This window comes from Simochromis diagramma, unplaced genomic scaffold (genome assembly GCF_900408965.1).
Source record: "Simochromis diagramma unplaced genomic scaffold, fSimDia1.1 OVJJ01000216.1, whole genome shotgun sequence".
In the NCBI taxonomy this organism is placed as follows: domain Eukaryota; kingdom Metazoa; phylum Chordata; class Actinopteri; order Cichliformes; family Cichlidae; genus Simochromis; species Simochromis diagramma.
In genome coordinates, this window is record NW_024386883.1 from 13,548,154 (window position 1) to 13,570,550 (window position 22,397).

At 40.9% G+C, this 22,397-nt stretch overlaps 1 protein-coding gene across 1 annotated transcript; it reads right to left on the reverse strand.

The window, feature by feature from the left end:
- Positions 1 to 1,346: 1,346 nt before the first annotated feature.
- On the reverse strand, positions 1,347 to 20,234 carry LOC120733899 (E3 ubiquitin-protein ligase CBL-like). The gene is made up of 15 exons (XM_040032408.1): positions 19,640 to 20,234; positions 17,713 to 17,960; positions 15,785 to 15,931; positions 14,569 to 14,725; positions 14,085 to 14,206; positions 13,832 to 13,969; positions 13,298 to 13,385; positions 13,013 to 13,144; positions 11,317 to 11,526; positions 10,919 to 11,035; positions 9,814 to 10,094; positions 9,337 to 9,504; positions 7,563 to 7,666; positions 7,242 to 7,424; positions 1,347 to 6,129 (listed from the first exon to the last, which is right to left on the reverse strand). The coding sequence occupies exons 1-15, from the start codon at positions 19,781 to 19,783 to the stop codon at positions 5,786 to 5,788; spliced, it is 2,583 nt and encodes an 860-aa protein (XP_039888342.1). The 5' UTR covers positions 19,784 to 20,234; the 3' UTR covers positions 1,347 to 5,785.
- Between the last annotated feature and the right edge of the window lie 2,163 nt (positions 20,235 to 22,397).

Consider the following 22,397-nt stretch of genomic DNA (forward strand, 5'->3'; position numbering starts at 1 on the left):
AAATTGTGTGTGATTGGGTGCCTCACAGGAAAAATGCACACTGAACATTTTAAGCACAGTGTTAGTTCAGGCTGTGATGGCTCAGCCGACACCCTTTTACACATCCAATAGGCATCTCTCACACAGATTGCAGTATTTAACCTGCTCAAAGCAAGCTACTTTGCAACCCACGTCAGCTCCTCTGTTTCTCAAATACAGTTGAAGATCTAAAACAAACACCTTTTGTCAATCTTAGCCATACTTACGTGATGGCAGAAGATTTATCATGCAATTTTTCCCCCCCATTTAACCCAGAGTTATCCCCGCAGTGTACAACATTGACAGGTCAACAACAGAGATAAAGCTATTTGCACATGAGCAATGTAGAATCACTACTTAACATAACCCACTAAGTGGATATCTTTAGGAAGCTAGAGTACTCAGAACCCCTGGAGACATGAGGAGAACCTGCAAACTCCATGCAGAATGGCCCTGGCCAGATGGTGGATTTAAACCACCCCATGAAGTACAAAAGAAACTGAATGAATGAAATGTGCAGCCGTTGTCATGCATACCTTTATACACATGTAGGCTGCTGGGTATAATGTTACAGGAACGTTTTCTAATGCAAAAAACTGACAAAGCCATATTATAACTTTGTCTAGATAATAAGCAGGAGGCAGGTGTTACTCATGGAAAAAGACTTAAAAATGTTATTTAAGATAAATCTCAGAACCTCGATGAGTAAAACCAAAACTGTCTGCATGCAGAAACAGTGGAACTTGTGTTTAAACATGTGAGAACCTAACTTTTAAAACATGTATTCACCTCCAGTGTCCCATAACTGTAACATAATTCATAGCACAGTGGTCGCAGCACACCTTTAGATTAATAAATTGCCTGCAGTGACTCTACAGTCGCCTTCAACTCTGCTGAACCCTTTTTGATCTTTTAATTTGTCGAGTACAATCTCATTAACCTCGCTTCAGGCAGAATTGTTCAGTAATTGAGTCTGATAAAAGCAGACAAACCAAGTTCTCTAGCAGTAAACAAAGGAGAAATAGCAGCTCCTCCTGGAGTTTGTGGAGAACGTTGGCTTTACTTTCAGCATGTAGCCAGAAACACAACCGCTAATGAATGCAGAATAATGCAGCAGTAAATGTTTGGAGACCCACTACGTTTCCAAATGTGATGCACTGCAGATGACAGTCTTGCAGCGTACTGTGTCGAGTCTTAAAATTGTTATTGCAGGATCGTTTCATTAGCGTGTCCCATAAAGTTTGATAAATGCAAATAACCTGATGCTCAAACACATTAATAGAGAATCTGTTTGCTTATGTTTAGTGACAAACCACACAGATCAAATGTTAAAGAAAATACAGTTTAATTAAAAATCTTAATGGCTTAGGCATGAAAACATTGTAACACAATGAATGCCGAGGATATTAAAAACACAATAAATAAAATATCTACATAGACAATAATAAAGCAATGAAGACAGTTTTTTTTAGTAGGCAAGTTCCTGTTGAGAAGGCTAGTTAACATGAATAAAGCGCACGCACACATTCCTTGTTAATCAGCGGATCAGAACCAACACACCGGCCGAGGTTACCGGCGACACTGAGAGAAAGCGTGTGAGACGGAGGAGCCTCTGGCAGTGATTCAGCAGGACAATGAGCCTTGAGTGCGTCATCACACATCAGGACTACAACAGTCCTGGAGTTAGTGCCATTTAGTTAGTTGCCTTGGTACAAAACGCCAAGACTGAGTGAAAACAAAGCTGAGGGGACTGAAGACACATTCGTGGTCTCCGTTCTGGGGCAACTCGAGGAAGATGAGGAGGAGGAGCAGCGCACGCTTTAAGATTCTTTTGGTTTGGGGCGATTAAAGCTGCAACATTTCTGTGGCATCACAGACAGCCAGAAAACAGCAGGACAACTCCAGGGTATTCTGGGTTCTTAACAGGATTTACTGGGTTTTTTTCTCCCCCTTAGCATCAGATTTAGAAATTTAGTAACATTTCTTTTCATTTAGTTCCGTTTGAAGTATTAGGTTTTTGCACTGTCTCCAAATCCAGCAGCACATCTATTGGGGGGGGGGGGGGGGGGGGGGAATCCTAGTGTCTGATAATTACGAGAAACATTTTTCAGATAAAGTTCATGTTTAATATAAGTCAATCACCCTTTGCCCTTTCACCCAAATCAGGGGTAAAGTTTGTTATTTTGACTGTAAAAAAGTGGAGCTCACTCTATTCTGAAACACTTTTAAGTCAGTTAAATTTTTTTAATCTAAAAAGGTAAATTTGCATAAACTGTAGTTCTGATATAGTGTTACCATGGTGAAATCAAGAGAGCGCTTGACCTGAAAACAATCTGCAGTAGTTTCCAACACATTTAAATGGTGAATGTGGAGGGGTTATTTTGGCTTGCCTGCTGGCATGTGCAAGTTGTGATGGACAGAAGGCACGTTTACTGTACATGTCGCTGCGGAGGAATGAAAAGGTGACCAGCTGACAGTGAGCTTCCTTTCACCGTCAGGCTCATTTGATTAAACTGGGTTCTTGTCATCTACCTTTAGGACTTGTAAGAACAACAACAAAAATCACACTATGGTTTAAATAATATTCATGCAGAAAAACATAAATGTTCCAGATGTTGCAACTCTTTTTGTGTTGTGTTTGGATTCAGATCAGATCACTGTTCTCCTTTAATGCCTTCAATCTGAATCTTTCTTTAATTTCTTAAGTAGACAAACCAACAGCCCTCATGCAGGCATGACGCTGAATACCACCGATGGGCTCATCTCAGACGCTATAGGTGTGGTGCCTGGAAGTGGCAGCTGCTGAATTTTTTGGTCCATTGACAAGAAAATATAACCTGAGAGAAATCCAAACCTTTAAAGGGCTTTTTACATGTCAATTTGGATATTTTATTGGCGCGTTAAGGACCTAAGGTCTCTGTGCACTGAAAAGCAGCAGTTCATAAAAGTATGTATGGGAAGAGTGTTGATCTCACCAGATGTTTACTTCTTAGCAGCTTTTAAAGAGGAGAAAAGGGGAGTAAAACTACACAGCAGCGTACATGAATCAGCGAAGCTGCACATGGTCACAGCACATGGAGAAAGTCCCGTATCGTCAACTCAGACATTTTACAGGAAAGCTAGTATTTGTAATGGATTGCAACACTACAAGTATTACAATCTAAGTTCATCCTTAGTGGTGGTACCAGAGTTTTGGTGTGATGAAGAGCACGCGTGCTTGAAATTTTACGCGAAGAAGTTAACGTGTTAGTAAAATTGGAGCAGATTGTTGATTTCTTTGTTTTTTGTACCAAAGTTAAAATAGAAGTCAGAGTCTACGAGTCCCTGTTCAAAGGTTTTGTGACAATTTCAAGCCAATTTATTCTGGGCATTTATTCACGACCCATATAGGATAAAACAAAACTGATATTTAGTGATTTAAAAATCTGATATCAACAGTTGGTTTTTCTTTCAGCAGCCGAAATAACAAAAACAAATTTGTTATGCATAGTTATTTCTGAGTCTATACACACACAAATACAGACAATGCATGTCATGGATCGTTTACTCTCTCACTCTGCTCAGAACATTCCTGTTGCCAACAGGGAAGTTACAGAGTGCCCTCTGGTGGAAAACTACGAAACATCACGGATAAATCTTTGAAGGATGTTTCGCTCATCTAAACTTTTCGTTTTAATTTTCATTTAGTAGCAGTTATATAGTACCAAGAGTGAAATATATCTGCAAATAGCTCAAATCAGCCAATCAGCCCCCCCAAAAAATGGCTTTCTAACTTTGAAACTAGTGATCAGCAGCGTGTTTAGTGTTACCACTTGCGCATCTAGAAGCTGGCTATACAACACGTTTATCAGACCACCATCCAATGTAAGGTTTGTGCCCCAGCTGCTGAATGAACAGTGTTAGTATTTACCGAAATCATCTCCATACCAGTTAATCCACCAGTATAAACAAGCTATTTGATTGAAATTTTATTTTTAATGCTTGAATATAATTATTTTTGTTACCCATGAAATTGGTTTAAATACAAAAATGTTTTTTTTTTTAAATTAAGATGCCACATTATACTTATTTTCTTGCATTCTTGCACAGGAAGTTTTTACTGGCTCACTGCTATGCCTGATTAATTTTAAGTTTTGACTTCTTTGCTGGCTCAAATATCGGGATTAAAAACATGAATTCTGTTCATTATTAACATTATAACTAATAATACAATTTTTTTTGTTTTAAACAAGTTTAAACAAGTTTTTACAAATTTCTAAAACATGTTTTAGAAACTTGTTGGCATTTGTGACAGCTGTAATGTGTTGTAAATTGCTTTGACGGATTAATACAATCCTGAGATTTTTGTTGCCTTTCCCCAACATTCCTCCCATGAAGAGTTTTATGAACTGCAGAGTGACTGAAATCCACAAAATGGTCATGCAGGACTGTGGACAGATGGAATTACCACAGCTACATTAGAGTCATATCCAGAGTTTAAAGTTAGAGGACGTAAACGAGCTCATCGAAGAATCAGAAAACAGATTTTAATATCTTAACTATGGTAGCTGTATGTAAATATGCTGCAGGAAACCTAAAAATATAAAGAAAATCCACTCTATGGAATGTCTGTGAGGATGGAGGGAGCGTGTCCTTTAGCATCTGCTCGTTACATATAACCTGGCTTATTACTGAGTACCTGAGTCCACGTGACTTCACCCCACTTTCAGTTTTTTGTTTTTTGCTTTAGGCTTTAGAGTTTGATGTGATTTCCCAGTGAACTGAGTGAAGCTGTTCTAAGAGCTTCTTTCGTTTATTAACTAAGAAACTACGAGCGTAGAGAGAAGCTTTGCGACTAAATAAACCAGCCTTCAGTGTCGGGCCACCTCTAGCGGTGGCAGGAAACGATGGAATTAAAAAGAACTCAAACTCAGCCATTGTTAGTACTACGCACACCACAACACATTATGAGAGTACTTAAACATTAAATCTGTTATTTCATCATAGAACTATCACCGAACATGGAGCTGACAGACGGCAACTGAATTGTGTTCACCTTGTCAGATACCATCGAAAACGGAGCGAGCCACAGCGACGCGTACGACATCGAAGCCCTGCAATACTGCACCGCGACTACACGTTCACATTCATCAGCACGAGCACGACTGCCACACAGTTAATCACCAGTTTCAGACCGTATCGCTACATATTCGTACGCCACGATTTGCAAAGAAGCCAGTAAAAGCACCAGACCGAGCGGCTGCAGGCAGTGGGACGCCCAGTCGGACGCGACTATGTGCGGGGTACCTTCGCTGAACAAAGTCTGCACGGCTTTAACACTTAGCTTAATGAGAGCGTGCACGCAGACTGAGGGGGGACACTGCCGCAGCATGTAACTAACTCAGCGAATCACAGCAGGGTCACAGCAAGCCCATTTTAAAGGCTCCGATTCTCCATTTATGCTGTGTTCAGGTCATATCGGACTTACAGTTGACCTCTCACGTTTAAGGCCAAAACCCTCAATCTCCAAATGAACATTACAAGTAAAAGAGATTCTGAGACTGTAACTTCAGCCACTTGACATCGTCTTTAACAATAGTCCCCCCCCCACCCCACCCCATGTTGCTGTTTTCCCACTACAAATGACTTTGGATGAGATATAACATGAACGCAGCATCATCCCTCAGAGTAAAGCCTTCTGAAAGTACTTGTGGCCCTGCAGGAAAGTGCTTGGTAAATGATAATGGCACAGAGTGGAGAGAGACGAGACAGAGGATGAGCAAAGTGACTATGTGGCGATGTGCGCTGTGGAAGGGATGGAGACAAACTCGCGCAGGATGTTCTTGGCCGTCTCGAGGTTGTTCTGAGCGATCATCAGGGCCTTCTGGATGTCCTGGATGGAGTAGCCTTGGGATATGAGGCATTCAATCTCCCCGTTTAGGGCCAAGCTTCCAGGACCTGAAGGAGGAATAGTCGGAGGTGGAACAGGGGAGGCAGATGAGGAGGGGCCAGGGAGGTCTGGCGGCGGCGGAGGTGGCTCGCGGTTTAACGGACGAGGCCGTCGGTCAGAATTGGCTCGCCGCGGGAGAGGTTTTGGGGGACGTTCGGGATCGCCGCCTGCTACAAACATACCTGAAACAAATGAGAGAAAATGAAAGAAAAATAAGAAACGTGATGAGTCAAATACAAAATAAACACGTCGAATACACATTTACATTCACACATGAGCACTGATGAGTAGATGATTTGTGGGAAAAATAATTTAAAATTTCCCTTTCTAACCAGACATTTGCTAACCTGAAACATCTGAGAAACAGAAACATTTAGGAAGTCCTTAAAAACTGTTAAAAGTATCCGCACTCTGAAAATAACTAAAACACTGGATAAATCATCTGTAACAGTCTGTGAAAGGCAAAGAAACACAGCATGCGCCACAGAAATAAAACTTGCAGGAAAAAAGGCCTTTAGGTTATCACTGACATTAAAGTTCTGGCTTCAAAATAACTGTTCCCAAGCAAACTGCCAAGCAGTGACACTTGCTCCTAGAATGAATGTGGCTTCCTAACAGAAGGCTGATTGGTCCAAACTACCTGTAGTTCATCCAGAAGCACATAGCTTCAAGCCTGGCACGATGGATTCTGTTGTAACTTTGACCTCATGAATCGCCTGAGCAGTTTCACAAGCTGGCCCGACATGCAGCACGTTGTGGTTAGAGTATCTATGAAAGCAATTTCCATCACTGACTTCAGTGTGGTTAAAGCAGTAATTTGCTGAAGCCAAAGTTAAACAAGAAGTTTCAAGTTACATTCATGTAGCCTAATTACTTCTCAAATTAATATTCATTTGTCCACCACTACTGAGTCTAACTAAGACTACTTTTCTGTTTGGACTTTTTGATTTTTTTTTAAATTGTGATTAGCTTCAATGCCCAAAAAAATGGTTTGGCACTTTTTGTTTTATTTCCAGCCTGAGGAAAAATGCTCAATAAAACAACATTAATAGTGTGGACAACAGCCTGCACACGAGAACTGGATGTCACCGGTTTGTTCGTGCATCATCTTGAAGCCCCAAGCTGAGCATACTGGTGATCACTATTAAAATATAAATCACGCTGTGTTCAGTACGACGTAACTAATGACCACAACTCCCTTTTTGCAACCAGAAATTTCGCCACCTGCTGATCATTAGAAATTAAAAAAGGGGGGAGGAAAAAAAAACAAAACAACAAAAAAGCCCACACATACTGGGATCTACTGCAGAGTCTATGTTGAGATTACTGAAGGCTGCAGAAGGGCCGCCGATATCTGACAGGGCTCTTCTGGCGGGGGCAGGAGGGATCACTGGTCTGGGAAAGTCATACTCGTAAACATCCTCCACACTGGCCTCCTCCTTTTTGTCCTGCGGAACAGCTGAATGCTGAGGATGGTCTTGGAGGAAAAAAATGTAAATAAAAATGAGGTTTTACACTGATATTCTTAATTCTGTGATGTCAGTTTATCCACTACTACTAGAACAAATAGTCCGATTACTGTTAGTAATCCACAATGATCAAGCACTTCCCATACCCAGCTCAGAGTTCTGTGTCGTCTCCGACGAGCCGGCCTGGGCCTGGATGTTACACATGGATTCGTAAACCTGGGGGTCCTCAGAGTCACTGTCCCCCACCTCACTGCAGGCACACAGCGAGACGGAGAGAGATAGAGGAATCATTTAAAGGGGAACAAACTGTGCTCATTTTCATTTAAAGAATCTTATTCTTGGACTCAAATAGTTTTCCATGATTTTAAATAAATAAATAAATAAATAAATAAAGCCTTATTTATACTTTCAGGCCACCGTCCCCTTAAAGTCAGTTTTCTTCTGACAGGATGCCCCTTGCAAACAGCTGGTTTGAACTGTAGGTGGTTGGGGACAGAGCGGTGTGCCTGGAAAGTCTGCATCCTGAGCTGACTTGCAGGGCTTATTTGCAATTACACTTAACTCACAATCTGAAATTTTGTCTAGTTACCATGGTAACACTACATGACCAAAATAAACAAAAAGAAAGGAAAAAGTATTAGAAGCAGATTTTGAAAAGGGCCATTGTTGGCGATCCTTTATGCCTGACTCTTACACAAACTAATCCTCACAGAGAAAGTAATATTCTCAATGACTGAATCTACACTTTGTAAGCTAAATCACCAAACCTCTGATCAAAAACTCATCATTTCAGTGTGCTAACATCACAAATAGACCGCTAAACATCTAGCTCTACTTCAAACAAAAATCCACCAATCACACAGAGGTATGAATGCTTCCAAATATTACACATTTTAAGCCTAATTAGTCGCGCATGGACCCAGCGAAGGCATCTTTGTAGGCTCACACCACAACTTTCAGCTCTCGAGTTTTAAAATTTAAGCAGATTTCCTATCCATTCGAATTCCCTACATTTTAGACACTTTCATCATTTTAATCAAAGAGACAAGCTGAGATGCAGCCGCCGTCATCTTCAAGCAATGCCCTTTAAATTATTTAAGGAGGTGAAAAACAGCAAGTAAGTGAACGAGAGTTCTGTCTAAGGAATGGGAACCTCGAGAGCCCCCTGCTGGACAAAATACACAGCTTCAGATTTGAGGGTTGCATTACTGTGTGTCAGACTATCCCTTTAACTTGTTTATAGACCAACTTTCTCACTTTTCACTCTACGAACTGTTTGAAATTCACTTGTAACCTTTCCCAGTGAGATTTTTCTCTGCAATTCACTATACAATTACATAACCACACACACAAACACATTTTATTACCTGCCGGAAGGTCTGAGCATGTTTGTTGATCTGCTGGTATTTCCAACAACCCAACATCTATATTTTTCCCTTAAAGACAGCGCAATATAGCCCTGTTCCAAAAGACAGCACACCCCGGAGCTTCAAGTCATCTGACCTGATCTGGTGTAAAGTTCTTCCTTTTACACTATACATACTCCATTAATAAGATGACAGTGGGATCAATTGTGTCATTTTTATGCTCCCTTTGGGTCTGATTTTCTTTCACTTGTAGTCTAAATCCAGAGACACTGCTGGGCTCAGCGCAGGTCAGTGTTGTCTATTTGTTTGCCTCACACTGTGATACTTTCAATGCTGTTAAGCTGTGTTCTTCTTCTGGTCATTGATTATGTTTGGCCTTTAAAAACCGAGTCAGAATACTAAAACTAATCCAGAAACCTAAAAATATGGGAAATAAATAGCCCACATGTTAAGTGTCAATACGTTCCAGCTGCGGAGAAGCCTTTAGAGGTCATTTTCCTGAAAAACATTCCTCTAATAGAAGCAACTTCATCCCCCTTGCTGTTCCGTTTACCTGATGTCATTGTGGTTGTTTCCCTGGGATGGTGGTGGGGGCACCAAGGAGCCTGTTATTACCCACGGGGCACCGGAAGCTGGAAGGGATGTGGGACTCATGTACTCGTTATCTTCGCCGTCTGACGACAGCTTCTCCCCGCTGGACACCGCTGACCCTGGCAACGACCTGAGCAAAGGTAGACATCACAGAGCGTGTTTTTTCTCATCAGTCGTAAATGACAAATTTGAGAAATCCTGAAGGAGACACAAAATGCAAACACACTGACAGTTTTTTTTTTTTTTTACTAGTTCTTGAAATATATGAAAGGCATCATTTTGATAGATGTGGCTCTACATTACATCACCAAAACAAATGTTAAGAACGCTGCTGGCAAGGTCGAAGAAAGATGGAAAAATATCCATTCGCTCCTCATCAGTTCTTGTCTCACTACATTATTTCCTGTCTACTACACCTCAGTGCAGCAGAGCTCCGTACCTCGCAGCCAGGCAGTACACAGCATTGATCGCCGTCTGCGGTTTGCTCCCCTCTGCGCCGGCTCCGTTGCTCTGAGGGATGGACGACGGGGCCTTCGTTGCAGGGCGTGGCACCATGTAGTTGGCTGCCCAGGCTGGCTGGTCCGGGGTGGAGGGGAGGGGTCTCCTTTGGAGTCTGGATTCCTGGCCGACCAGGGAGGGGCGCTCCGGTGGGGGAGGAGGGGGCAGCTCTCTCAGTGCTGGAGGCAGAGGTAGAGGCTTGTCCCTGTGTGTGGCTACCATCTGGGTCAGAAGACACAGTACAGGATGTTTTTTGTTAGAGATGTGAAGACTCAAGTACACACACACACACACATCCTATTTTGGTATTAACAATAATTGTGTTAGCAGGGCTGGCAGCACACTGGAGGTTTAATAAAAAGGCGTGACTATTAATCTTTAAGTCACACGCAAACAATTGAGCAGTTGTGAATACCAACACTTAGCCAATTCACATAATTTCCAGGAATCTGCAGCCACATTAACACATGATTATTTTTGACTATCAAATGGACATCTGACACACACTGTGGTAACTTCAAGGCTTCTAGGAAATATTGACTAAAATATACTTGGGCTCATTACAGCTTTATCTCACAGGCTCTTTTGATCACAACTAAAACTATAAATGCTCTTTTCTAGAGAAGATATTCATTAGATATTTATATCGTTAGCTACTCATATACACTTATTTATTGATATAAAAAGTGAGTTAAAGCTGGTAATAGGAGGTGGTTAGTTTGTGATATTACTCTGACCTAAATGTACTGCTCTTGTAATGAAGTTTGCGTCCCAGCAGCAGGTGTTGGCCTTAACACTTTGCATATGACTTCCATATGATTAAGCAGTTATTACTTCTGGTTCAACTTCTTAGTGTATGTTTGCACAGGGCTCTTCTTATAGGCACTATTCAGAGGGAGAATATTTCAGTGACCAGTAAGTCTTGAATGCACCTTTGGCCAATGCAAGTGTTTTTCTAAAAACTATTTTTCCACCCTTTGAATTCTTTTCCACAGCTAGTCGGTCTCAAAGTCTTTTGTCTTTAGTGCACTCAGGCGTGTACTTACTTTGGCTGTGGCTCCCTGACTCAGTGCACTAAGGGAGGCGGAGGACCTCTGCTGTAAGAGGTCCAGTCGCGGAGGCACCGGAGGCAGCTGAGACACTGGAGATGGAGGGCGCTCCACCTGCACACCCACACATTGATTTACACATTTTGTAGCAGATGAAGTGCTTGTAATATTCCTCAGCGATATTTACACGATAAGGATCACTCAAATCACCTTTCATTCCTTTTCTGATGCTCTGCTTGAACTTGAGCAGGTCATCTTGACCATATCTATTAGCTAAATTTACTGAGTTGTTGTAGCAATTACCTGATTAATTATGTGCATTAATAAGCAATCAAACAGCTGCGTCTAATAAAGCACCCAATGAGCGTCTAAATATATGTACGTGCTCGTCTTACTTTGGTGCAGGCCAGCCTGCTCATGACAAGTTGCTGGTCTTCCAGCCGATCATCCTCTTCCTCTTCGTTGCCTGCGGCTTCTGCTCTGCTCGACCCCTGGAAACCAGCAAAGGAAGCCCCACTGGCCTTCGGGTGAAAGGGGTCCACTACAATTGGCTCCGTGCCTTTAATCTCACATCGGCAAAACGGGCAGCCCTGACCCTCCGATTCCTGAAATGCACACACACAGAAAGACACAGCAAGGTTAGGAGGTAAAGGTAAAGGAGCAGACTGAAGCTTTCATCATTTGTAAAAGGCTTTGCTTTGATTTAAACCCAAATTACAGCTGCAAGTCTTTTCAAGAATGAAAGCTGAAGGAGGAAACCATGAAAACTACCACAAAAAGAGTCAACCTGGATAGGATGAATTATAATGTAAATAAAACTGAAGATGTCAAATAAATGTTGTACATCAAAGATCTGCAGAAGGAGCACTTCAACAAAAACCATGTCTAAAGAACTGTGCAGTCATGCTGCGATTAATTAATCTGTTAAATTAGCCCGGAGAGCATTTCTGTCGTGAAAGCAGAGTAGTGAGAACAACACGACTGTGCTTGGGAAGACAACGATTATATTGTTCGTCTGATGTCAACAACAATCAAAATAAATTCCATATAAGGAAGTCTAAAGTCCAAAGTCCATCAAGAATAAACAGCACATCAAATTAATTCATTTAATCACTCACTCATGGCAAACAAGTCCTTTGTGTCACTCTTAGCAAGTCTATGTTCCCAGCCAGTCAAGTCTATTTAATCTTTTATGTTTGAAGAGGAAAAGTTGTTACAGTTGTTGGTAACAAGAAGGATTTTATTAAAGGAAGTACAAAAAGAAAGTGCTTCAGCTTCACTGACTGTAAGATCACGTTAATAAAACAATAAAGTTACAGCTACACGTGACCTCGGTGCGTTGGTCCAGTCGTCACCTTGTTGTGTTTTTATCAGCACCCTCGTTAACCTGATCTCACTTTAGATTTATTCTTAGTGCCGATTGGCTGCTGAAGCTTGATGGTCAGTAACTGGAATCTCTGTCCCTCCCCTCTGCCTTTCTGTTGCTACAGGCCTGTTTTTGATTTTGTTTTTGGTTCTTAGTTAAAAAAGGAAGAAAAAAAAAAGTAGTTTAGGGGTGACGCCTGAAGCAGACAGTCTGGTGTGGTTCGTTCATGGACTCCTTCCTCTTTTGTTTGTTTGTTTGTTTTAGCCGGAGTTCTTTTGCTTCCCTTTGTTTCACACTTTCATTATTAAAACTCAGCAGCACTGTGGGATCTTATGGCTCAAAGAACCGAACGTATACGTTTGGGGACTGCAACAGTTACACTGAGGAACATGACACGACTCCTCTACTGCAGGAACTACTAATAATAATTTTTTTTAAAAAGAAAAAAAGACTTTATACTTAAGTTTAAACATGCAGATCAGAGAGTGGAGTAAAACACTTGCAATCTGAAAATGAATCTAAATCAAAGACTTATTATTATTATTATTATTATTATTATTATTAATTGACCTATTTAAAAAGGCACCGTTGAACACAAAAAACTGAATTTAAAGAAAATTCTACAGCAGGAAAAAGAAGGTCCCTGTCAGGATTTATCGAGCTGCTTCAAATCAGTGTAATAAAAGTTTATAGTTTAAATGGAGAGGTGGCATATAAGGTCATACCTGCCAGGCGGTCAGACACGAGGTGCACATCAGGTGTCTGCACGGCTCGATCTTCACATCCTTGTCGTTCTCTGCACAGATCTTACAAAGCTGGAAAGTAGAGCCCATCTCGCAGTAGAGCTCGTACTGCTCCTACACAGAGAAACGAGGGAAAGAGGGAGACCGTTCAACACCGGCTGCTCATGTTACTCTCATCCTGTAGAGATTTATTCCTAAAAATCTGTCATTTTATGCATCTGTATTTGTTCTCTGCATTAAAAACATGCACGCACATGAGAAACAAACCTGAGTAACTTTGATGTGGTCCTGTGGAGACGGTTCACACAACCCTGTCAGGTCTGGGTTCTGTGCACGGCCATCTGGGAAAAGATAGCTGGAGAACCACGGCGCACAGAAACGCAACCAAGTCACGAAAAAAGGGTCAGTTTCAGATTTTATAAATCAACAGTAAGAAACAACAACCTCGCCATGTTTTTACAATTCATCGAGGCTGCCAAACAATTTCTCATTATAAAATCCTTAAAAAAAAACAACAAAACAGGTCTGTTTCTCTGCAGGTTGACACAAACTAGTTAATTATACATCGATTGTGACACCATTTTATCCACACTCTCCAACCTGTTCCTCGTAAGGTTTTTTTGTTCAATTTTGAGGAACTACTACAAAGACTCCACCCTCCTCACTATTAATTCAGTAACCTAAAGTAACATGTACTCGGTAGGCTGAAAGACAATACTCTCCCCTGACAGCTTGCAGTTTAATAGTGCTATAAATCTACACTAAATACTAGTTCATTGACCCCGATGATATGCGACTCACAATCCCTCTCTGTATCCATCAATGAGTGCTTGGAAGAGTGGTTTGTTATGCGGGATGGTCTGCAGGATGTTCCCATCAGCTGTCACATAGCCAATTGCCCACTGGCCCAGCCGAGTGCAGCTCAGCCTGAAGATATAGCTGTGGGAGAGAGTTATTTCAACCAACAGCTACAAACTCCTGCAACAAAATATTTAATACAGTAGGAATTTTCCCCCAAAAGTATTATAGGATATATCTGATCTGTGAGGCCTACCTGCCAGGTTTGTGGATGAACCTGTGCAGTCGAGCCTTCACCTCATCGTAGGTTAAGAAGGCCATATAACCAGGGTGCGTAACAGCCAGGCTGTTCCAGTTCCTTAGAAGAGATGACCATGGCTGCAAGACACAGATTCACAAATGCAAACATTTTATTTATGTTGTGTACATCGGCTGTTTTGAAGTTGAATTCACAACAAAAATCAGGTATGAGACTATAATGCATATAGGACAGAAGATCTGTTTGCAGCAATAAAATTACAAACACCAACTCTGATCGCTGGCAACACTACAGAAAAACATATGCGAGTGGGTTCAGACCCTGCTGCTGCATTTACACAGGAGAGACTAAGCTGGACTCAAATTTAAACAAATAAACAAATTTAAACGTCCTCGTGTAATTCACCGCCTTTACTAAAATGTTATTAAAGTGCAAACTGTGCAGTTTTACAGTGAACTACTCTGAATGCTTTGTGACGTACCTGAAAGAGCCTTGTAAAGATGTCAAACTCGAAGACAGAGATGTAATCGTTACAGGTGAGGTCGATAGTGGATTTGAGCGCCATGGCCTCCAGACCTGAGCTAATAGGGTGAAACTCATGAAGAGCCTGCCGAAATGTCCTCCATGGCACTATGGTCCTGGGTAGAAGGGAGGGAGAGGAAACGAATGTTTGTTGTGGGAACATTGCCTTTCACTATTAGTTAAGACAGAATTTGGGGTTAAACAGAACCTAAAATGTAATAAAATTGCAGATTTGCTAAGCTAACACCTAGCTAACAAGGCAGCAGACCTTTATAAAGACACAACTCTAAATGTATACACAGGTGTATTTTTAGTTGACTAAAGGGGACCTGGTATGCTTTTCCTCAAATACACACACTCAACTGTGACTTTATTAGATACGTGTGTTCAACTACTGATTAATACTAATATCTGAGCATGACAGCAACTCAGTGCATTTATGCATGCAGACACATATGTATATGGTTACTAGGGGTGTGGGAAAAAATCGATACTGTGTAGTATCGTGACATTTTGTTTGCTAATAATGTATCGATACAGGGACAGCAGAAATCGATATTTTGTTACAAAAAAAAAGTTTTTGTGGACTGGAACATGCTCTGACTTCAGAGCATGTTGATCCTTTTTCTGAGCAAAAGATTAACTTTTTTTTTGGCAGCAATAAACATGACAGTTTACTTATTTTAATTTAAGACATTTTTTTATTTTAATTAAGTTTAAAACTTTTTTATTTAATGTAAAATTATATTTTGTTTTAATTTACTTTCAAATTCTTCAGTTGCTGAAGGGGCTGCATAGTTTTCAAAAATTGCATAGTTCAGAATAGCTATAATTGTACCAGATGGTTGCATTCAGTTAAGTTGGACTAGACTGTAATACAAACCGTTCAGTTTGTCAACAAATAAATGCTCAGTTTCAGCGCTTTTGTTGTGTTTTTTTTACTTTTCGTATGTATGTTGCCCGTGAATGTGACTATGCTAATATGGTAATCTGACTTCTGTTTAAATCTTTTGTTTGCAAGGGGCAGGAAGCAGTAAGTAAGATAAAACTGCTTGTATCAGCCAGAGATGAACTGGAATCGATGGCCAGCATGACATAAATAAGGATTACTGTGAAATATGAGTCATTCGAGCATCAGCCAAGAATAAGAATAAAGAGCTGAAACAAAAACTCACTTGTCCCCGAATGACCTTCTCCAGAATTCAGCAGCATCAGCTTTGGTAATCCTGAAGTTGTCACCCTGAAATAGGCCATTGGGGAAGATGGCTTTTAACTCCGCTAGCATGTGACTGAAGATCAGAGACAGCTTGGTAAGGTTTCGCCTAAGTGAGAGAAAAGGAAGAGAGACAATTAAAGGAAACCGTAGCAACAAGTTAGTTACAGGTATCATCAGCCTAATGTCTTTAGTATTCTATAACGCCATGTTCGGTTTTAAATAAAAAGGGGAAGTTACACTTGCATGCACACAGAAATAGAAGTTTTCAGCAGCCAGACACTTTCGAGTACAAAACAATCAGGCGGAATCAAAGATGGTACCACTCGTCTCGTACATTTTATGGATCTACAGTTAATTTTTTTCCCTCTTTCTCAACAAACACAATAGTCAACTGGACATTTTCTTCTTCGCTTTTTTCTTTTTCTGCTGTTGAAACAACTCGTGTTATTTTGTTAAATGCATATAAAGCACTTTCTGTAAAATTACTTGTGGCCGGCTGCACCACCTCCCAGACAAACGAACCCCATTCCTGACAACTCACGTGTCAAATTTATAAAAATATGTCCACTTAGAGCTGAAATGATGAACATAACTGCAGAAGAAGGGAAGCAATGTTGAAAATTGACATTTACACTTGCGTTTGCTTTACATTTGAAGATAACTGGTTTGAGCAGTCTACACGAAACGCTACTTTTCAGAGGAAGTGAGTCCACCCTCATTGGGGTTGAACATAACCAGTGCGGGTGCATAATCTAGTCCAAACTTGTTTTGCTTTTTTTAAACAGTAAATCAGTTTAAAAGAAGGCACAAGGTGACACATGACAAAAAACTGAACCAAAAGTCGCAGACGCATACTGAGCACACAGCCAGTTGGGCAACGACTTTTTAAAAAAAAAAAAAAAAAAAAATACATATATATGTTTATGACATCGTCTGAGCATGACCTCAGCTTTGAAGGTTCAATTAAAAGGCTTTCCGATGACCTATACATGCATTTGCTAATGCCAGCACAGCTGTTTGTGTAGAACATCTTACACTTGATAAAAATTCAGTGCGTAAAAGGAAGGATGAACTTTTGCTTAGCAAAGACTTTCTGAGAAGCAGAGGAAGTACACATGATTGCGAAAGTGCAATCACTTCCCTATAAAGTTCACTTTGCTTCATATGGTTTGATTTAATCGCAGCGATGGAAACTTGTAAGAACATTTTGAGAAAAAAGACAAACTTTTTCAATACTTCAAATTAATATTTACAAAAAGATTGCAGGTTTAATGTTATAGAGCTTAAATGACATCAGCACTTCCAGTAGTTTTCTGGTCATTTTAAATGCACAGAGTTAGAGATGTGCAAGCATGCCACTTTTTTATCTTTTTAATCATCTGATGGAAAAAAAATAAAAAATAGCACACAAAAAAAATCTTAGTACGAGTTGTATTTCTTGGGTAGTTTGGAAGGTTTTCATTAAGAACCCATTTTTTTATTTTGGTTAAAATAAAAATAGTCAGCCAATGCTGACAGCAGACCTTCAGACAAAGGTGGTCCATTAGTGAAGCTTTTATTCTATTTAGGTAACGATCTTTATTAATGTGATCATCAACATCTGTGCTTTCCAACTATTTCATGTCAAAACAGATGCTGTGAAAAAGCTCAGTTCTGTGCTCCATAGGACAGAGACTGTCTCGAATTATCGTACTATCATGAGCTTAAGGGATTATTTTATTGATAGGAAGCCAAGAAAAACAACGATTAGCTCTTTAACTGTGCCATGATTCAGATACCCAGTACTCCCTGCTTCACAGCTTTTCCATCCTGGCTTTCTGCTGGTGCAATATTCTGTTTCCCCCACAAAGACAAATCATGTTTTGTCCGGATATAACGTGCGCCTACCTGGGCTGGGAGTTCTCCTCGTACATCCTCTCCTTGGCCTCCTTAAAAAGGCTCATGGTCTGCTTCGTCTTGTTCGTCAAGTTGTCGATGACCACGCGGAAATACTCGTTCTCGCCGAGGATCTCTATTTTGCCCTCATACCTGGACAGAATGGTGCGTAAATGCTGGTAGGTATCCGGCAAAAGGTCCAGGATGTAGGGCGGGCTGTTCTTCAACGCCACCTTGGGGTTCTGGCACAGACGCACCACCTGGACAGAGAACGCAACGGCTCAGAGATTTTTTTTTTTTTTTTTTTAACTTGCAAACAACGAAAAAACAAAACAATAAAACAAACAGGATTAAAACCTTTAGCTGTGGCAATGCGAGATGCTGCAATGTGCATGTTTAACAGTCAAGGTAAAACATTTTTAAGTTTGTCTAAGTATGGTACTGGAGAAAAGCCTGAGGTCATTTAAATACAGGGCTAACCAGTTTAATACTCAGGGTGCTTAAAGAGACATCACAGATTTCGTGACAGTTTTCCAGCTAGATCATCAGCTATCACACGCAAGTTTGGATATGGATGTGTCTATAAATTTTAAGCTCATAAAACTGGGTCACGATTTTTGCAATGTGATGTTACCGGACAAAATTGCCATTCTTACAGATGTCATGGTTTAAAGTTTCAGCCAATATTTCCTAATGTTTATGATGATAATGTTCTTGATAGAGTCTTTTCGGTAATCGGAGAATAATGCGGCACAAGCTGTAGATCAAAGTTTGACCAGGAACTGCTTCTTTAATCTGTGACGGACATTTACTACCCGTCTAATCACCTGACAACTAAGGTTACTTATCAAATTGCACTCAATTATGCTCCCATACCCACCAAATAACTTCCAATATATTGTGACCATAAACATGAAATTGCTCATAGTACAATAACACGTTGAATACCTAAAATTTGCATCAACTTCACCAGAAACTTTTACCTGTCACTATTCATTTAAGTGCATCTTTTCCCCACGTTGCTGTGGACCAAGCAGGGTTTTGTTTCTTTTTTGCATACATTTGCACACTCACTCTTTATATCAGATCCAGCCCTTCCCCCAAAACCCTCGGATTCCTCATCTTGCCACTTTGATGGCAATGTATTCCCACAATACAACTTTACAGCAAGGCAGTAAAAATTTTCAGCACCCAGCCCTGAAGCATACCACCCAGGTATGAAAGCTTTTGACCTCAAACGTGCCATTTACAAGCACAGGTGTAAATGAGTCTGCACAGAACACTGCACATGCATGCCGTGGTTCACTCTCTATTATCTGATGCACTGTTACTTCCTACATCAGCTCACTTGCATTAATATCTTGTGAGCTCTTGTCTCACCATCTCTCTGCACTTCCCGCTCATCTGATTTAGTTATAGCCAACTGCAAAAGAAAGTAAATAGGCTGCAATGACTATAGAGAACCTTGCCTTGCCCCTGCAACATGTACACCTCTTCTTATCCAATACTAAATATAGGGTGTCCTCCCAGGGATATGAATGTGACCTAATTCAGGAGAAATGACCCCAATTAGACAATCAGACACCACTGTACTGCAGTTTTAGGCTTCAGGTTTAGACTGCTTTAAAGGTTATTGTTTAAATTTAAGCCAAAGCACCTTCCTGTGTGGATGTCCTGGAGGTTATTCATGTCATGCAAAGGGAATTAGTGATGATTCAATATAACCGCAGTTTCACGCTAAGTGAAGGAGCAGATGGAAAGTTGAGCTAAATCTTTTTTCAATATGTGAGAAAAGAAAATCAGTTAGTGGCCTTGCATTTGTCTCTGATGTAGAGTTACAGACAAAAAGAAAAGAAAAAGTCAAGTAAGAAGTTTTTCGTTTACTGTTTCAAAACCCTTTCTTGTAAAGGACTTATTACCGGAAAACCACTGTCAGTACCTTATCCATGAGTTTCCAGCATTTTTCCACCATTTTCTTGTCGACCACTGCGGGCTGGTGAGGCTGGAGAGCTTGCTGGTGAGGCTGAAAGGCGTCCTTCATCAAGCCGATGAGACCGGCGCCCCTTCTCGGATTTCCGGCCATTAATTCGGTCGGTGACCGGGGGTTAGCCCGGGGCTGGGCTGGGGGTGGGTGGCTGACAACCGGAGATCAGTTCTTGACACGTTTTCAAACAAAACGATCGCTGTCTTCGTGCCCTGCCTGCACTCAACACTGGTAATAATTTGTCATGCAGAGGCTGTCCATGAGCAGAACAAAAAAGGCAGTGTGTACACTGTACGCGATGCAGCTAGCTAACAAGCTACATTTGAAAAGCCTCTCAGTTTGATTCCGAGCTCAGGACATGCTCACCGTGTTGCTTAATCTGTCCTCAAAAATCGACCTACCGCCTCCCGGCGACGGCAAGTCAAATCCCCCCCTGAGAAATCAGCCCGGCTTATTATAAACTCGGGGCGTTAATAAGCCACACAGCGCGATTAACAAACAGGTTGAGAAGCGGATCCAGCCAACAGCAAGCCAGCAGCTAAAGTAAACAAGGATGTCCGGCCGTACCTTCAAAGTAAAAGCACGGTCAACAAACACGCAGAACCTGGGAAAATTAAAACTGGCTTAACGTAAATTACCTGTAGAGCCAAATAGCCAAAGTTATAATAATTAACTGAAACTAAACTAAGAACTAAATCTAAATGTAAAAAAAAATTAACTAAAAAAAAAACAAAACAAAACTAGACTATGAGTCAACTGCTTTAAAAAAAATGTTTTACTGTAATATTCAGTTCACTATGATATATTAATACATTAATTTTCCTCAATCTTGCACCTCCCATATGCTTTCCACATAATACTAATTAAAGAGACTGAAACTAAAAAAAAACTAAACTAAAACTAAACATTTTTAGAAAAATAAAAAGCAAAAACGAAACAAGAAAAAATTGAAAATATAAATCATTTATAACTCTGCTAACAGCTAAAATAGCATTTAGGTTAAGCTGCTGTTTCAAGTAAATTGCCATTTATTCAAAATCTTTAAAAAATACTGAGCTTACAAGTGATTTCAAAGGACTCATGAGCTGCAAAAAGAAATCCATAACTTTTAACTGCTTTCTTTTAAAAATGTATTATTTAGTAAAGTAATCTCTCCAGTGACAATTCATTTCCCCCAACATGAAAAATGTTATTAGAAATTGCTCCAAACCCCAGCAGAAATAACACTCTATTCAGGAAATACAGAAGACAATAATTCATTTGACCCTGGCTTTTTATTGAAAAGTTATCTCTTTTACAATATAATTTATTATATCCTTTAAATATCACAAAGTAAATCACTAAGCAGCAGCGGCACTCCCAATCCCTCTACATCCTGAACACAGTAACAATAAAGGTTTTGTCTTCATGTTTGTAGTCCTTAATCAAATTCATATGTTGCCAGCTGGATGAACCGGAGATGTGACTCTGTTGTGAATACAGACATCTGTGACCACTGAAGCTAAATGTGTGGATAACGGCAGCAACCTCAAAAACACATTTAGAGAACTGAAAAATAAAAGCTTTGACACCATTGCACATTTCCTGCTTCTTTTAAATAGACAATGACTTCAAGAAGAATGACTTGAACACAAAAACTTTGTAAAGGCAGTTAGTTTTGAGTGTGCGGGCCACATCCTGTTTGTAGTTCTCACTCTGTGTCTGAGAACTCATCGGGAACTGGACAAACTGGGTTTCAGAACAATGACTCGCAGCCACTGCTGATTCAACAAAGCCAGATATTAAAGGGCAGCTGCTGCACATGATTGTTTCAGGTGACAGATCTTTTGATTCACTTTTGCAATCAGATTTGTTTTTGTTTTAAGTCATACTTTACTGTTAAATGTTTATCTTAACAATTATAACTGCAGTTCTGAAGGAGAAAAAAAAAGCTTCAATCCCAACAAGTATATAATTCTCTATTCAGCTTGTCATCAAAGATTTGTTCTTATCATCACAACGTCAAAGATTAGGTTTGTGTCAGTCTCTCTCTACACACACACACACACATATATTTATATGGGTCAATAAAAGCTTCCACTTTTAAACAGGGGTCAGGGGTCGGTGCATTGGTGGTTCTTGGTGTCCGGGGCTGGGCGCTCAGGTATGTACCAGCTCACTCCCGGTGGCTACTTGGCGGGGCCTGGCGCCTGTTGCTCGGTCAGGCCTCCTCAGGGGTGCGGGGGGCCCTCAGGGCTCCGGCCTCTGGGCCTGCGGCTTGGTTCACTCTGGCACAGCTGGCTGTCGGCAGAGCCGGCGGGCACGCCGGTGCAGCCCCCTCTAGCTTCTGCTCGGTGGCTACCGGGTGACGCCTCGTCTGGGGATCCTCAGCCCTTCCCATGAGGGTGGCACGGATGCCCCTCCGGTGGTCCTCCTTGGGCTCTCGCACTCTGGGGCCTCTGGATGTCTGGGGCCTGGATCTCCTCCATGCCTGCTTCATGCCCTGGGGGACAGGGCTATGGCTCTCTACATCCTCTTGCAGACCATTACATGTGGAAACCATTTGAATACAAGCGCGCTGATCCACACAGGTGTGCACACGCGTGTTCACTGTTTGTAGACTTAAATTACACCTTTCTTGGCTGCTACTTCAAAGCACATTGTGCGCTGTCTGTCCTGCGTGCTGCACAACAACATTGAATATTTAGTATTTACTGCTGTCTACACTTAGCTA

Excerpts from the sequence above, each read along its gene's own strand:
- LOC120733899 (XM_040032408.1), bottom strand. The coding sequence starts at position 19,783 with ATGGCCGGAAATCCGAGAAGGGGCGCCGGTCTCATCGGCTTGATGAAG. Across the intron at positions 10,095-10,918 it reads GTCAGGGAGCCACAGCCAAA|ATGGTAGCCACACACAGGGA; the intron begins GTAAGTACACGC and ends CTTCTGACCCAG. Across the intron at positions 6,130-7,241 it reads AGACTCTGCAGTAGATCCCA|GTATGTTTGTAGCAGGCGGC; the intron begins GTATGTGTGGGC and ends CATTTGTTTCAG.